Source organism: Perca fluviatilis, chromosome 22 (genome assembly GCF_010015445.1).
Source record: "Perca fluviatilis chromosome 22, GENO_Pfluv_1.0, whole genome shotgun sequence".
In the NCBI taxonomy this organism is placed as follows: Eukaryota; Metazoa; Chordata; class Actinopteri; order Perciformes; family Percidae; genus Perca; species Perca fluviatilis.
Window position 1 is genome coordinate 8,647,423 of NC_053133.1, and position 16,855 is coordinate 8,664,277.

Genomic DNA, 16,855 nt, shown 5'->3' on the forward strand with positions numbered 1-16,855 from the left:
ATTCAATTCTGGCCTAGGCGGCTTCTCATAGATCACCCCCATATCCACATTTTAACCAAATAGTTTGACCAAGGCAACTGGTTCATCCCTTCCCAGTAAGCTACCCACCAGTCCCTGCAGCTAACTGGCTGTCCTGGTGTGCTGACATCCCCTGTGGGGGACACATGGCCCAGTGGAGCTGCCGTCTGAACTCCTGACGGTCGTCTATGTGGATGTAGTCAAACACATTCTGGTGCATCACGTCAGTCTGTGGGGAAAAATGAGAAATTATTTTAGTATGTAAAAAGTCAGGCAGATACATTTGTAGTTTTAAACTCTCTCTGTCATCTTCTAAAATTCTAAAGAACCATTAGATTGCGGGTTTACAGCACCGTCCTCAGACTGACTTTGTTCCACTGTGTTTTGCTGCTCTCAGTGCAGTTTGGAGGGGGGGGATTCCTCTTGTCATGGCTCTGATACACTCAGTCTGCCTCAGGATTCCCAAGGAGCGCTCTAACCTCCCCCCCACACATATAAGGTCTATACTATACACACAAAGTCACACACACACACATATACACACACACACACACACACACACACACACACACACACACAGGAGCATTTACTTAGTACAGTAACACTCTAAAGGCCGCTGTAGGGCCAGTGAGGGCAGCTGTGTTTGTCAAACATCGCGTGACACCAGCTCCCGAACAGCAGTCCAGCCCAGCTTGCGCTCCTCACACACACACACACACACACACACACACACACACACACACACACACACACACACACACACACACACACACACACACACACACACACACACACACACACACACACACACACACAGTGTGTCGGGTTCCAGCCCACTCTCGTCATGCCTCTCTCTCTTTTCCAGCAATAGCTTTGCTTTCTGTCATTCCATGACAGATTCCTCAGTAAAATGTTCAACCTTCTCCTCTTCCTTCTCTCCCTCCTCCCTGCACTCTCTCCATAATTTCCACACTGGTGGCACGCGAGGGTTTTTGATCGCCTGCCTCTGAAAACACAATCTGTTCCCACCGTCTTCGGCGGGCGCTTCGTCCTGTGGTTTGGTTCCCTACCGGCAGTCGGGCAGACAGACGGATCGAGTGACTATTGTTTATGTTTCTCGTAAAAAACACAGGGAGTAAAAGAAGAGGGGAAAGAAATGAGAATAAGTGATATTTTCGCTGACCTTCAAAGGCTAACTGCCCCAGTAACAAATGGGATCAAAGGCCAGTGGAGGTTTTCTGCTCTTCTCCAGGGCTTTCTTGTGGTGCTACTTAGTGAAGCGTTCTCTTTTTTCCCTGTGGTATATTAGGGATAAGTGTCCTTCTGACTGCAATTGTGGGCTCAAAATTATGTAACATGTTGTCAAGGCCTTAGAGGCAAACTATGTGACTTAAAAAACAACCAATAGCTCCTTTGCTAGAATTGAACATGTGGGAAAGGCTAAGAGAATGTTTTTGTGACCGTCTCTGAAATATAACGATGATATGTGAGTACTTATTTATTTATGTACTGCAGGGACAGACTGTTCACTGTCAACAACACATTCATTCTTAGGTTTCTCAATTAGAATGATTATGGATTCTCTGCCTCTGGTGATCAAACATCACAGTATCACACAAAATGCTTGGGCTGCTTTGCATGCTGGGATGCTCTTGCTCTTACTCCTGACCATGTTAATTATGTTTTTGCATTTGTCGAATTAAAAATGTTGATGTGGAATGATTGGTGTTATGAATAGAACAAGTCTTACATACAGTACAGTCACTGTTGCGTTCTGTATACTAAAAGGCCCTGTTGTGGTTGTACTGGCATGAGTTGGTGAATTTGGTTGTTTGTTTGGTCCAGACTGAAATAGCTTAACAACTATTGGATGAATTGCTATGAAATGTTGTGCAGACATTCATGCTCCCCAGAGGATACGTCTTGCAGAGATTGGTTGATCCCCTGATTTTTAATAATAATTTTCACTTCTTCCGTTACTTTGGTTTATGACAAAATACTTACAAAACAAATGGCATTCTAATCAGCCTCACTACTGTGCAAATTATTTTTGTCATTGTCATTAGGAGCATTTTAGCATGCTGTTGTTGGCATTTAGCTCAAAGCACCGCTATGTCGTTAGCATAGCCTGGGACTCTTAGTCCTATTTATATGAAGTATAATGAACAGTTTTCTTTCTCGGTTTACACATGCATGCACACATTTTATTCACTTTACAGTTTTAATTTCCGTTGTCTGTCTCTAGTGGCATGCAAACACACACACACACACACACACACACACTCGTGCACAGAGACACACACTGTGGCTGGATCTTTCAGACCGCTTTGGTGTGCTTGTCGATTTCATGGTGCTGGGTTGCTGCCCCCGTCTGCTTGTAAGCCATGTGGGAGCGCTGTAGCAGTAGAATTTCTACCCCAAAGTTTCAGTGTGCTGTGTGTGTGTGTGTGTGTGTGTGTGTGTGTGTGTGTGTGTGTAAGCAGACATGAGGGCAAAAGAAGGGATTTTAACAGTGAAAAGCACTCTATTCATGGTTTTAAAGGAGAGAGATGATTTCAGCATGGCAGGACAGGCTTGCCCGTGTTGAAATCATCCATAATTGATGACTGGGTGTAGCTGTCGGAGAGGAAGGAAGCTAAACTGTTGGTGACTTATCAGTGCCCGCACACACACACCGACAGCCACAGAATGTATCTCAGGGTGAAACGGAGGTCTTCACCTTCCTGTGGCCTCTTAGCTGTGACTTAGGTTCACTTTACCCTCTAAATAGAGTTATCAGACACTGAAAGAGAGACTTTTCCTCAGGCTCATTAGCCGTAAGATGAAAAGCAAAGAAAGTGGAAAGGAATGGATGGAAGAGAACATATCAGCTAAGGGTGAAAGAGGGGAATGTTGAACTTGCTCAATAATGGTAGAGACTTCTGACACTTGTTGACAACTTTGAGACGGACTACATGAGAGGCTTCCCAGGGGGATTTATTAGCTGACCTTTGAAAAGGGGATATCAATAGATGTCACACACCTCCAATATGAAGAAAGTGTGACATCTGTTTGACTATACATTTAGTTTATTGTTCCAAGCTATTAAAGAAATAGTTCAACATTTTGGTAAATAGGCTTATTTGCTTTCCTGCCCTCTAACTCTTTCTAACTTTGAGAGTTAGATGAGAAGATCAATACCACTTCACACGTGTGCTGTAATTATGAAGCGGGATCTAGCGTCTGGTTAGCTTAGCTTAGAATAAAGACTGAAAACAAAGGGAAACCTCTCCAAAGGTAACAAAATCCACCTATCCGCACATCTAAAGCTCACTATGTTTAATCTGTACAAAAACCAAAGTCTAAACACAATTAGTTTGATTATTATATGTACTTAGTACTTATTGTGTATGATGTATACATTGATATTACCTAGAATGTGAGACAACATGACCCTAACAAGAAATTGATGAATGTCAACATTGTTTTTGCATTTTTCATATTGGCTGTGGTTGCTGTCAGGAGCCAAAATTCCTGCAATAGTTTTATGGATTCATGTTACATTAGCCTCAGGCAGGAGCCCCTTGGACGACTGAAAATTTGTCAAAAACTTGAGATGGATGGACAGCTGAGTAAAGAGGGAGGAACTAACAACGAGAAATTTTATGCATTGCAGCTTGGAAGATGACACTGTCTACTAATCTGTCTGTTTATATGTTCATCATACAGTGTTGTACCATCATTATACAGCATGTTACAGTATTGTAAACGAAATATTTTTGAGACGTTCAACTCACCTGATGAAAACCAAGATAGTCCACAATGGTTGAAGAGGCATAAAAAACCATGCCATCACTGCTCACCACCAAGGCAAAGCCTGTAAGAGACTACACAGACAGAGACAGGAATAAGCAGTGACTCAGGGCAACTCATGCAGCAAATAAACTCAAGTGCATCAACTACATTACAGACAAACACAAACAACTGTATTTACTCGCTCTAAAAGCTAACTTTAGATGGCATTATTGCATGATTGCACCCAGCAGAAACACAGTGCAACAGAACCAAACGGTTATTATTTACGACCCAACTGTGGTTACAGTCATTACTGTACAATTTTTTAGAAGCACAACGCAGCCAGAATTTGACTCTAGCCAGACTTTTTATAGCACAATGTTTAATTTATATCACTCTTTCCATAATTCTCCGAACAGCAAATAACTGTAAAAATGGAACAAAAGATTGAATAATACTGGACACTGGAGCAGGAATGAAAGACAGATGGTTATGGAAGTGAGTGGGCCAAATAAAACTTGCTGATTTGTAATGCAAAATATTGCTTTTGAAAGACCTTTTCGAATATTTTCTGGTGTTATTTAGATTCATGGTATTTTGAAAGCAGTTAACTTGAAGATGATATACACTCCAATTTGCTCCTCTTTAAATGTATGTATTTCATAACTTTGATAATTAAGTCTGTTTGACTGGTAACATGCTTTGATTTGTGATACCAAACACGTTGATTAGAAGCAGAGAAACTCCACAAACACTCTCTCGTTCCCGCTTTCCCTCTTTACACACACACCCATGCTGTGCACACATGGGGGAATAATGTGTTTGGCCAACACAGCTTACAGAGACAAGTGTTGATTAAAAAGAACATTTAAATAAATACATAACTGGCTTCAGTCAAATAAGGAGGGATGGACAGATGGAGATGGAAGCAAGAGTGTGAGAGAAAAAAGGAGAGGTCTCTTGTGTTTGTTTTTTGACCGTATAGTGTATATCTGTGTGTGTGTGTGCGCTGGTGGTGGACGCTGTGGTACTCACAAATTTACAGGGAGACTATGATAGTTTTTTTTGTGTGTGTGTGTGTGTATTCTATGTGTTATATATCCCTGTGGCCTCTAGATTCACACTCACTCCCTCACTTTCTCCTACCATTGATCTGATTGCCTTAGCGAGCAGTGTAATGCTCTGCACACTGCACATGCTCCATCCTAACCACATAATAGACTCTGAAACCTGTCTGTGAATAGAGCAATTTGTCCCAGAGATATTTGAGTCATACTGTTACAACGTCTCTGTGACAGACAAATCTCTGTACTATGATATATGACAATATGCGGAAAACATAATATGATGGAGAGGGAAACAGAGATAGGAAGATGACTCCGGTTCTTAGCGATGTAGATGCAGATGTTGTTTGACAAGTTCAACTGGCACATGTTCATAACATCCAGGGGGAGGGTGACCGCCCGCAAACTCAGACACACAATAACAGACACACAGCTTTCTGCAGCAAGCACTCACAAGTAAAGGATGCTACCACTTTAGCGAGAAATAACACAAACATATCTGATTTGCAAACAAGCACTTTTCCTGATTATGAACCTGACTCAGCTCTTACCAAACAAGATTTGGACATCAAAGATCTGTGTGTGCCTGTCACAAAAAAAAAACTTTTGGACTGCTCTGAATTTTGAAATGTGGGACCAACATAGATTAGAAGGGGTTTCCAATATACTTAATATATTGGTCATCTGGTAACAGTTTGGCATTGCCAAATCTAATATACTTATGAAAACAGTGCTTTGAGTCCAAATCCCAAATGTCAATGTTGAATATATGAACATGTCTGGTTTTTTAGACCACAAATTTAACTTTCTGGGATGTTTGCTGTATGGAAACCTTGTGTCTAAGGGAAGAAAATGTATATTTTTTCTTTCATATACAATGCAGTAAAAAAAAAAAGTAACAATTATAGCTGCGATGGTTGGGGCATTTTGAGGAGAAAAAGGAAAAAAAGAAGGGAGTGGATAAGAGGAAGAGGAGAAAAATGGCAAATACACGAGCGCTCTGTCAGCAGAAGTGCCAAACATTCCTGCTCATCACGTTGATTGTGCCCAAGGAACAGGCCTACTGTTTAAGTCAGGGTTGATGAAATGCTCTGAAAACCAGTATTAACCTTGCTGAGCTACAGCTCCTTCTTGTTAATCTAGGACACAAACTAAGACATGCAGGGAAGATATCCAACACAATGGCTTATCAGGTATAATATAGTCACCTTGTAACTTTTGGGGATTGAAGTCACAACCTTTGGGTCTGAAGCCAAGTGCTGATCTCATTGAGCTATTGGCCAGACACTTCTGTCTTGGATGAGGTCAGAAATGTATTAATCATAAGAAAAATTCTGAGAATTTGTGTACTTTGTCTAGTAAGGTCTGTAATTTATTTTATTAAGTAATCTGGGTCAATGGAATGGAACTTTTAGGAAAAGTCAGGTGCCAGCAGGATTGTATTTTTTTATTCAGCAAAGTTATTACACATATACATTTCAAAACGGTCAAGGCTGTTCTAGTATTAATGCAGACACACATTTGAAATATGCAGGACAGTTGTCCACAGAGCAATGCCTGATTAGATCGATATATGATCATCTTGTAACAACAGGGCTTCGAACTCAGAACCTTTGACGCCGTAGGAAGCACAGGGAGCTATTATCTGGGTAATGACACAAGTGGCCTCACAACATCTAGTAGACAAGGGGCAGGATTGCATGAAAATGCAGAATTTTAAACTACTGTAAAAAATTCATTTCTCACTAGAACATTTTTAGAATTTGTGTACTTGGTTAAGATAACATAGAGATGCCTGTAATACATTTTCACAAAGCTCAATCCATGACAAACTGATGTTTAAAGATGCTCTATTGACTGCAATGGCATAGATGAGGACACGATTCAATCTTTTTTTTTTTTATAAACTTTTTTATGATAAAATTCAGACATTTTGCACACTAAATCTAAAGTGATCTTCGAATGTGGTGAATCAAAAATTTTGTTTGGAAGAAATTGCAGAATTTTGTTTACACTACTGTATGCAGTAAAATGTTGTAATGCACTGTGGGCTGAATTTTTGATAAATCAAAAATCTGACTACTTTTGTGGAGAACAGTCTGGATATGAAGTTCCCAAAATTTGGTGTCAATAGATCAAAACATGTGGGAGGAGATAGTTTACGAGGTAGGTTTTTAAGTATAGAATTTTAAATGGCTGCTGTAGCGCCACCTTCAGGACTATTAGCACACAAATCACACTGATTAAGTTTGGCACGAGACTGGACTTTTGTGCAAAGTTTGGATATTTTTTTAACACATGGGAGCATGGATTTCTTAGGAAAATGAAGATAATACTATATAATACTACAAAAACAATAGGGTCGATGCAGCTTTGCTGCTCAGCCCCTAAAAATATGTCCAGTTACATAGTTCTTTTTCAACAGGCAGCTTAAAATGTAATACATGACTCTGGGATTAGGAGAACCTGTCCAAACAATAGTGTGTGAAAACATCCTGAATCTACTTGTATGCAATGTTGCCTTTAGGAGGTTCAACAAGGCCATAAAAGGCCAACATTTACATTTTGGGTTAATTTAGTTTTTTTTAGTTTTTTTTGCCAGTTCACCTTTCTTCTCCATTCCTCTTCCAAGTCATTGAAATGCCACAGAAAATTTCTGCGACCCATTTTTCTTTTTTAAGGACTTTGACATTTTTAGTCTTCTGGAACAAATAGGCCTGACTTGAGACCTGAAAGAGTGTGCAGGCAAAACACTATATTTTGTAAGTTGATTACTGTAATTGGCTTTCCAAAGTGAAATTCTCGGCAAATATACTATGGATGAATTGCATTTATATTTCACATGTCCAAAACTATTATGGGAACACCCATCCATTTAACTTGGAATAGGACAGGCCATTTACACTGTAAGTCACAGAGAAAAATCTAGCAAAAAGCCGTTACAACTAGAAAAGCAATTATTCTTTTCTTTATAAAAAAAAAAAACATCCACGTTAAAGACCAAGAGAGACATTTATAACTATATTATAAAGTAGGAAAATAGAAATAGAAAGAAAGAAACAATAGAGAAAGAAAAAGAAAATGGATTAATATTGGCTGCATTGTGATACATGCTGTTTTTTGTGGGGTTATTTTCTCAATTCACATTTCCCTCTCTTCCTTGCATACTAAAGCCTTTAGGTAGTGGAAACAGGCACCTGCTGTTGGCCCGCTCTGCAACATATCTGCAACTACAACGCCCCCGGCTCCCATAACTGCCCCTGGGAAACTAAAAAGCTTTGACTTACAAATTCTTAAGAGGCGCTTTGCACGCAGAGCCCAAAATAAAATATTGGTTCACTGGATTTGGAAGCAAAGGAGAGTAGGGGAAGAGGTGGATGGTGGTGGTGGGGCAGCCTTGTCTCATTGTTTTAACAGAGTTTCTTTGGTTTTGCGTCTGTCTAGCTGTCAGAGTAAGATGAAAGCGGTGCTGATGAGGTCATGACAAACATGGAGACCTTCTGCCATCGGGAACACACCCACATCCTAGACACGCATACTAAGGATAGAATAATGTGGGATTCTGATATATTGAATGATAATTGAAAAAAAATGTTGGACATCAGCCAATGAGTGAAACCACATGCAGTAACATATAAGAAACACATTGTGGCTCTAGTGAGGGCAATGAGCATCTTTTAGTTGGTGGGTCCACCGCTCTGGCCCAGGAATATCTCAACAACTACATCAAATACTTTGTTTTGTACCTGCAAAACTAATGACATTCCTGTCAGCCTCCGCTGTACTTTGTGTGAAGTACAGTGCTGATAAGCAAATGTTAACATGCTAAACTTAGATGGTAAACAATGATAACATATTGCGTAACATCTTCATGTTATCAGCCAATTTCCATCCATATGTAGTGCAAACTTTAACCAGATTTCCAGAAAATGGGTTAAACAAGAGGCAAAGCAATCCTCATTTCAACCCACTATTGTATTTAATATTCAAATATTGTTTCATCAAGATAAACCCTTAAATAGTGAAAAGTTGGCATTGCCAATTCTCCAACTATTGCAGAAAAAGATGGTTTAAAAAGATGATGTTATCAAAAGAGTGCCAGTCAACCTTAAATGAATGAAAACAATGTTGAAAATGTGATGGTAATATGTGCTGTGAATCTGTTGCATTCCATTCTGTGAAAACTCTGAACAAAGCCTCTCTCATCTGTTTTGTTTTTTTTGTTTCTTTTTGGTATCATAAATTTGTATCATAAATTGTTACACTGTTTTCCTTCCTGAAGATTTATCAGTGTGAAGCTACCTTGAATCAATCCTCCCTTTCTTTTGGTGCCTCTTTCTTATCTATCTACTCTCACTGAATGGAAGGATTGTTGTATGTATATCAGAATCAGAATCAGGTTTTTTGCCAAGTAAGCACTTGGTCGGTTGGTGCATACGTAAACAAACACGCCTATTGAACATTAATATGAAAGAAACACAAAATACAGAAACAAATATATACAAAATGGCTGTTTAACATAAGAAAAAAGCAGCTAAATTGATTGAGTGCAGAATGTGCAAAAAATATATAGTATGTGCAATGGGCAGGTGTATAGTCCAGGATGTAGGTTATTTGTATTTCCTTGTGTGTCTCATTAAACCTTGGTAAAACATGGTAAAGTGAACCCTGCCTTGTGTCACTTTGTTCTCCAAGCGCTTGAAACTGCTTTTAGAATCAACTGGCAGAGATCAAGCCAGTAGATTATAGCGTACAATCCATCGTAAACAGATTGTTTCATTACAATATGGCATTTATATCTGTTTAAATTATTCATTTGAGTCTTCTTTTTCTCGATACACCAACTTTTCCACCTAAGCAAAGCATAAAAACATTTTGCAATATTTCGAATTCCTGGCATTTCTACTTAGGCTTTTATGCAAAAATTGAAAACAGGTGGATGGAAACACACGTATGGTCATTGTAAGCTTGTAGCATGATAGTCACCAGCATTGCTGTAGACCTTTTTACGCTTGTTATTTAGATGTTTTAAATTTTATAGAACACATATCTATATAAAAAATGTAATATTGCAAATGCAATATATACAATAAAATATATGGTGTATGTATTGAGTATCAACCTCCAAAAATCCCTATTGGTCAACACTTAGACAAACATTCACAAGCAGATAATAAAACAACAACAAACACAGCATATCTCACACATACAAAGTCATGCAGCCCTACCAAAGACACACAAACATATCCATCTCTTCCTCTCTCGGGATCCCAGCACCATAACAACGAATACACAGTTTGCTGTGAGGCCCTGGGGCACGTCGAGTCACGCAACGGTAGGCAGCACATCACTACGTTCAATCTATCCTTTTGTTTGCCGCCCCATTGAGACAAACTGACACGTTAACAGAAGCATCAGTGGATCAGCTCGGCTCTGTGTCTGCGCGCACACAGTTTGGTTGTCCGATGATCAGTGTCATATGTTGTTCGACAGATAGCCATTAGGATATTGAGAGTGCAGCAATGATCTGATGCTAAAGCAATTCCCATGTAGCGTGCTGCGTTATGTGTCTGATTATGACATCCTGTCCGCTCTGATGCCTTCAACAGAAACCCTTGCCTTTCTAGGAATTATAGTAAAAAACATATCTTTACGAGTTTTATGTAAAATACATTCAACAACATTGGTCATAGCTGAGTAATCCTGGGTATCCTGATATCATGTCAAAACATTCCAAGAAATGACTCGTACCCTTAAATATATGCATTTATAATAATCTGTGTTTAAATCTGAGTAAAGGTCTTAGGTCAACTGACAAAGAACAAATCTCCTATTTGCTCTGATTACTTTTGACAGGCTTGGTGTGTTCTTCTCACTCTCTTCTGCTCACTTTCACACATGACCACATGCATTCAGACAGAGATGCACTCACACAGACACACCTAATTCTATCCCTAATCCTACAACCTAGTCTTAACCCTCAAACAGCCCTTTAAACCTATGGGGTCCAGCATTTTGGCCCCACAAAACTGTCGGGTAGTAGTATACTGGACTCACGGTTTTTGGACCCCACGAATGTAGTTAAATAAGCCCACATACACACACACACACACACACACACACACACACACGACTGGCAGCTCAAGCCGCCAGCGTGTGTGAGTCCCCACCTCCTCCATCAGCTCTGACACTCCCGTCTCACCCTTATGTCACGCAACACCCCAGCTCTGCAAAGGAGGTCAGAGCAAAGGGCGAAGGGCACACATACACACACACACACACACACACACATACATACACACACACACACACACACAAAAAGCCCTCCCTCCCCTCTTCCTCTTCACACTCCTGACTGGCGTGTATTCAAGCTATTGAGCATTTCATCAACGGTACAACACAAAGGCAACAATATAATACTAGCATAGCAAAAACCGATGGACAGTATTTATATACAGACTCTGTTGACAGAGTTATTCCACACATACAGACAACAGCCATGTGGTTTCTTACTTCCAGCAGGAGGCTGCTTTCATTGACGGTGGTGCCCAGGGGAATGCTCTCTTTCCGGGGTTCAGGGTTAGAGGATGCTGTGCTGATGCCGTGCTTCCTGGAGGGCTTCTCATTGTTTGCTATAAAAAAGAAAAAGAAAAGGGTAAATTGGCTGGAATAAGGGACTTATTTATGTTAAAACAATAAACTAATAGCAACCCGTTGGATGTAAGGATGTGAAAATAAAAAAGTTGTTCAGTCTCGGGGTTGCAAGTGCAGGTGAAAATTAAAAGAGCAGCCGCAAAAAAAAAGAAGAAAATCATACAGTCTTTCATTTTCATTAACCGTACACAGACAGGGATATGTGCTCATATATGCTGCGTTCAAAGTCGGGAAAGTAAAATCAAGCACACCTCATATAGGTCTTGAAGTTATTATTTTGTACTCAGAATACAGAGTATGTGTGTAGAGCCCTGTCAACACAGGAAAAGTTGAGGATGATAACAACGATTACATTTAAAGTATGCTTGCCAATTCTTCCACAACCTCTGTGATATGGCAGTGAGAGAGTTGGACCGACACTCAGACATGTGGCCAGCACATTAACTGTATCAGTCTCCTTTTGCACTGCACTAACACCAGGTATTAGTCTGTGTGGTGGGGCCGTGTAACAAAGCAAAACAGTGGAAGATTTTATGAGTTTACAGGATTCTTCTCACACGATATAGCCACACGCACAGGCAAAACTCACCGATACATACAGAGTGAAGTAGAACGCAGCATTTAGTGGGTTTGGGACATCTGGTTGATAATCGATATCATTGTTAAAATGGACTTATTTGCACTGAAACAAGGGTATGCCATGTTCTTCTTCATTTAATTCTGTTAAGACAAGCTTGAACCTTACTGAAGTGTCCTTATAAAAAACACTGAACTCTTTCCAGTTCCAGTGCTGCTGGTCTCTAGCTGAGTCTGATCTTTGTGGACGGGGACAACACAAAAGAAAATGTCTTCTATTCATCTCAAAGTAGGGTCCCCCGAAGAGTGCTTAGGGGCCTTATCTTTTCTATATTTCAATCCAACAAAAAAAGGATTCTAATCGTAGCTTTTACTGTAATCTCTTCACACACACTGTACTGCAATTAAAGACAATCAGCATGTCTCACTCACGCTCCTGCTCCTGTGTGCCATGTGATATTTAAAAAAAGAAAGAAATATCTACTAAAGTTATGAAAATATCACAAACAAGTCACGCTCCATCAACCACTACACATATGGCGTGCTCTTTCCGCCGCCGTAGAGTAAGGCCTACCAACTACCATGCCAGAGTGTGTACACATGCAATTAGCCTACATGACTGTGGCGTGCAGAACTGTCACATGTGCATTGGTGACGTGTGTGTTGCGTGTTGGAGACATGTTTGCGTGTTGCTCTTATGGGTGTGCTGTCAGGGGCCATGTGGCTCACTACAAGAGATCAGCCCTTCGCTCCGTCACTCATTGTAGCAGGCACAGATTAGTCACGCAACACAAAGACACACACACACACACACACACCATAGACTCACTACGAAAAACGATCTAAGTACGAATGTATGTATCTTCTGATGATTTGTATATAGTCCCCACCCCCACCGAATAACCCCATTCTTCCGTCTTCCATTCCTCCCCCTTTAACCTTCTACCATTTCCTGTACTCTGTCTATCCCTCCCCCCATAAACTCTTCGTCTACCCTCCTCCTCCTCATCTCTCCACCCTTTCTTTGTTCAACTCGGGCATCGCAGGCGATCGACAACCGATTTCGTGATGGCAAAAGTGTTCCCCTTGTCTTAATTCCACCCTGAAGCACGCAAAGCTAATGCGCTTGTTTTTTTCCCCCTCTATCCATACATTTGTCTGGATTTACTTTTTTCACGTTTAATCATTTATTCCCCCAGTTGCAACATCAGGTTTTATTCAGGCTATGAGTGAAAATACAGGTTTTTTTTCTAATTTGCTAAAACACTAAACCCCATTCTCTGAACCAAATGCTCAGTGGCCTAAACCCATTTGTTAAATCAGTCTCTCTTCTTGCAAAACTCTAAACATATTTCACACTTTGTTAACACGGGCAGCAAAAGTTAAACACAACTGCAACACAGTTGTCAGCGTTTACACACAACGACTCCAAATTGTACACACGTGTTTCTACTGAGGTGATCAAACCAATGTTAGAGAATATAAGCCAGTTCAGAGTGCACAGAGGGCACAGGAGCATTGAATGCTGATGTTTGATTACAGTTTTTTCCAACTGCTTACACACGTTTTCAAAACTATGTCTCCTTTTTTCAAAACTCTACACACAATTCCCAAAACTGCACACACAAAATGCAAAATGACTCACATCTCCTTCAAAATGGAACACTGCATTCAAAATACCATAAACACATCTCAAAATGAAGCATTTGCATCAAATGGCAAACACTTTTTTCATAATAGTAAATTTTTGGATTTTCCATGTACACACTGTTGTTCTAAATCTAAAGCTCTTTTGTCTCTCATAGGCTTATATCTACAATGTTCTAGAGAGAAAGTAGTCTGCTGAAAGTGGTTGAAAAGTGCACTGTAAAAAACAATGTAATGTTACAGTAAAACAGAAAATATGTATTGGGCAAAACATTACGTCTGTAAGAGTAACCCAGTGTTGTATACAGTAGCATGAAACAAGAAAATAAAAGTATAAACATATGTAAACCAAAGGTATCATTTTTAGAATAAAGAATATGTGTGTGTGGTGTGTGTGTGTGTGTGTGTGTGTGTGTGTTGTGAGTGTTTGTGCGTGCTTGTGTGTGGTGGGGGGACAGAATTGTATGCACTTTGTGCACAACAAAGTCTGATTGATTTGTAATGCTGAAATAGTCATTAGATAGTTGCATGCAGTATGGACGCCACTGTAAAGCTACTCAAGATGGGCTTCTCTCCCTGATCTCATCAGAAATGGCTCTCCTTCTTACTCTTCTTCCCTCCTCCTCCTCCTCGTTGTTATCCCCTGTCTCTCCCTCCTCCTCCTCTTGCTCTCTGTCTATTGTTGGCATCCATTGTTCCAAACAGGTAATCTGACCTTTGGCCTCTGTATAGGCCTATACTAAAGCAATGATTGGTTAGTGTTCAGTTATGACATAATGTGTTTGCACATGTGAGGAGTGTGTGTGTGTGCCCTGGTAAATAAATGTAGCATTTTGATTGGTTGTGTTTAGAAATGGATAGCAAGTCACTTCTTGTTAGATTTTTGTGTCTTAGGTAGAGAATTGTGTTTAATGTTTTGAAAAAAGTGTTTTATGCAATTGAAAACTGAGTGAAAGGCTGAGAAATAGCTTATGGTTTTGGAGATTTGCTGTGTAGTTTTGCACTTTGAGTGAGAGGTTTCAAAAATCGTGTGACATGAAAAGATTTTGTGTGTAAGCAGTTGGAAAAAACTGTATGTGGTTTCATAATCTTTTTTAGTGTACGGTCATGTGCTTATCATTTCGTTTTCTTTGTTCTTTGGCCTTTTGCAGTTGGACTACTGTATTGTTCTACAAGTGCCTAATACAGTTTTTTCCAACTGCTTACTCACATTTTCAAAACTATGTCTCCTTTTTTCAAAACTCTACACACAATTCCCAAAACTGCACAAACAAAATGCAAAATGCCTCACATCTCCTTCAAAATGAAACACTGCATTCAAAATACCATAAACACATCTCAAAATGAAGCATTTGCATCAACTGGCAAACACTTTTTTCATAATAGTAAATTTTTGGATGTACCATGTACACACTGTTGTTCTAAATCTAAAGCTCTTTTGTCTCTCATAGGCTTATATCTACATTTACAATGTTCTAGAGAGGAAGGGGGCGGATTGTATACACTGTGTAAAACAAAGTCATTAGAAATAGTTATTAGATAGTTGCATGCAGTATGGACGCCACTGTAAAGCTACTCAAGATGGGCTTCTCTCATGGTCAATCCGTGGTTGATCACATGATGAATAACTGTGGCCCTGATCTCATCAGAAATGGCTCTCCCTTCTGCCTCTTCTTCCCTCCTCTACCTCATCCTCCTCGTTGTTATCCCCTGTCTCTCCCTCCTCCTCCCCTTGCTTTCTGTCTATTGTTGGCATCCATTGTTCAAAACAGGTCATCTGACCTTTTACCTATGTATAGGCCTATACTAAACAATGATTGGTTAGTGTTCAGTTATGACATAATGTGTTTGCAAATGTGAGGAGTGTGTGTGTGCCCTGGTGAGTAAGTGTAGCATTTTGATTGGTTGTGTTTAGAAAAGGAAAGCAAGTCACTTCCTGTTAGATTTTTGTGTCTTAGGTAGAGAATTGTGTGTAATGTTTTGAAGAAAGTGTTTTATGCAATTGAAAACTGAGTGAAAGGCTGAGAAATAGTTTATGGTTTTGGAGATTTGCTGTGTAGTTTTGCACTTTGAGTGAGAGGACATGAAAAGATTTTGTGTGTAAGCTGTTGGAAAAAACTGTAAATAGACATTCAATATTTTAGTACTTGCAGTGTACAAGTTATTTACCGTACAAGTTGTGATATACATTGCAAAATGTGTTCACTATATGTCTTCTCGAATGTTTGAGGTAATGTCTAATGGATGCTCTGTAGTGTTGAGTTATTGACTGGCTGTGTGTATGATCTGAAAGCATTGTTTGATTTTGCCAGCAGAGTCAGGTGTTGGTGTGAATATAGTTTGAGAATTTGGTTTTGTGTTTACAGTTTTGAGGAAATGGGTGAGGGTTTCAAGAGATGTGTTTTAGCAATCCAGTAAAACTGTAAAGGCCGCAGTGTGTGCCGCAGTGTGGGCCGCTGAAAATCAGGCTAAGGGCTGATGACTGCATTGACAGGCAGCTTAGTAAACTCATAAATGCCAGTAATAATGTTAAGTATTTTGTCATCACCTCCGCTAGGTGCAAACACATACAAACAAACAAGACTCAGACAGCCACACACACACACACACACACACACACACACACATACACACACACACACACAAAACACACATATTCTCTTCAATCACCGCAATATCATCCAACCAGTGGAAAGTAGTGCAGAGGGAAATGAATCTAATAAGCCTCTTTATTTTCCTCCTTCAACGCCTCATGTATTTTTGTTTTCTCTCTTACGGCAGCTTTTGGAGAGGATGCAGCGTCAGGAAAGACAAACATACGGGATGATTAATTATCGGCACAAGCACTTCCTCTGCCAACAATACGGGCTTTATTCATCGCCGCTCGTGTCTTCGGGTTTGCTTTTCTTTGCCTCTATTTTCTCCCTCTCTGGTCTATAAAGAAAAACAGAGTAGGTAATGGTGAGGCGTTTATGTGCTCTGTTTGAGGACAGGGTGTTAAAAAGTGACAAGTAGCGGGATGTACACGCTGCCAAGGGTGAGGCTGAAAGTGTCTAGCTCCTTTAGTCGGCCAGGTCTGTCTTTCCACTTCCACTGAGTAAACAAAATGTTAGGACCACCCG

General features: G+C 40.0%; 1 protein-coding gene across 1 annotated transcript in view; it reads right to left on the reverse strand.

Annotated features, from left to right (window-relative positions):
- The window catches only part of LOC120552041, a 73,213-nt gene that overhangs the window by 7,882 nt on the left and 48,476 nt on the right, over positions 1 to 16,855 (reverse strand). The window contains exons 4-6 of the mRNA XM_039789686.1: positions 11,370 to 11,488; positions 3,795 to 3,884; positions 109 to 247 (exon numbers count right to left, since the gene is read on the reverse strand). Of these exons, the coding sequence (XP_039645620.1) occupies positions 109 to 247; positions 3,795 to 3,884; positions 11,370 to 11,488 (348 nt within the window). The remainder of the gene's footprint in view (positions 1 to 108; positions 248 to 3,794; positions 3,885 to 11,369; positions 11,489 to 16,855) is intronic.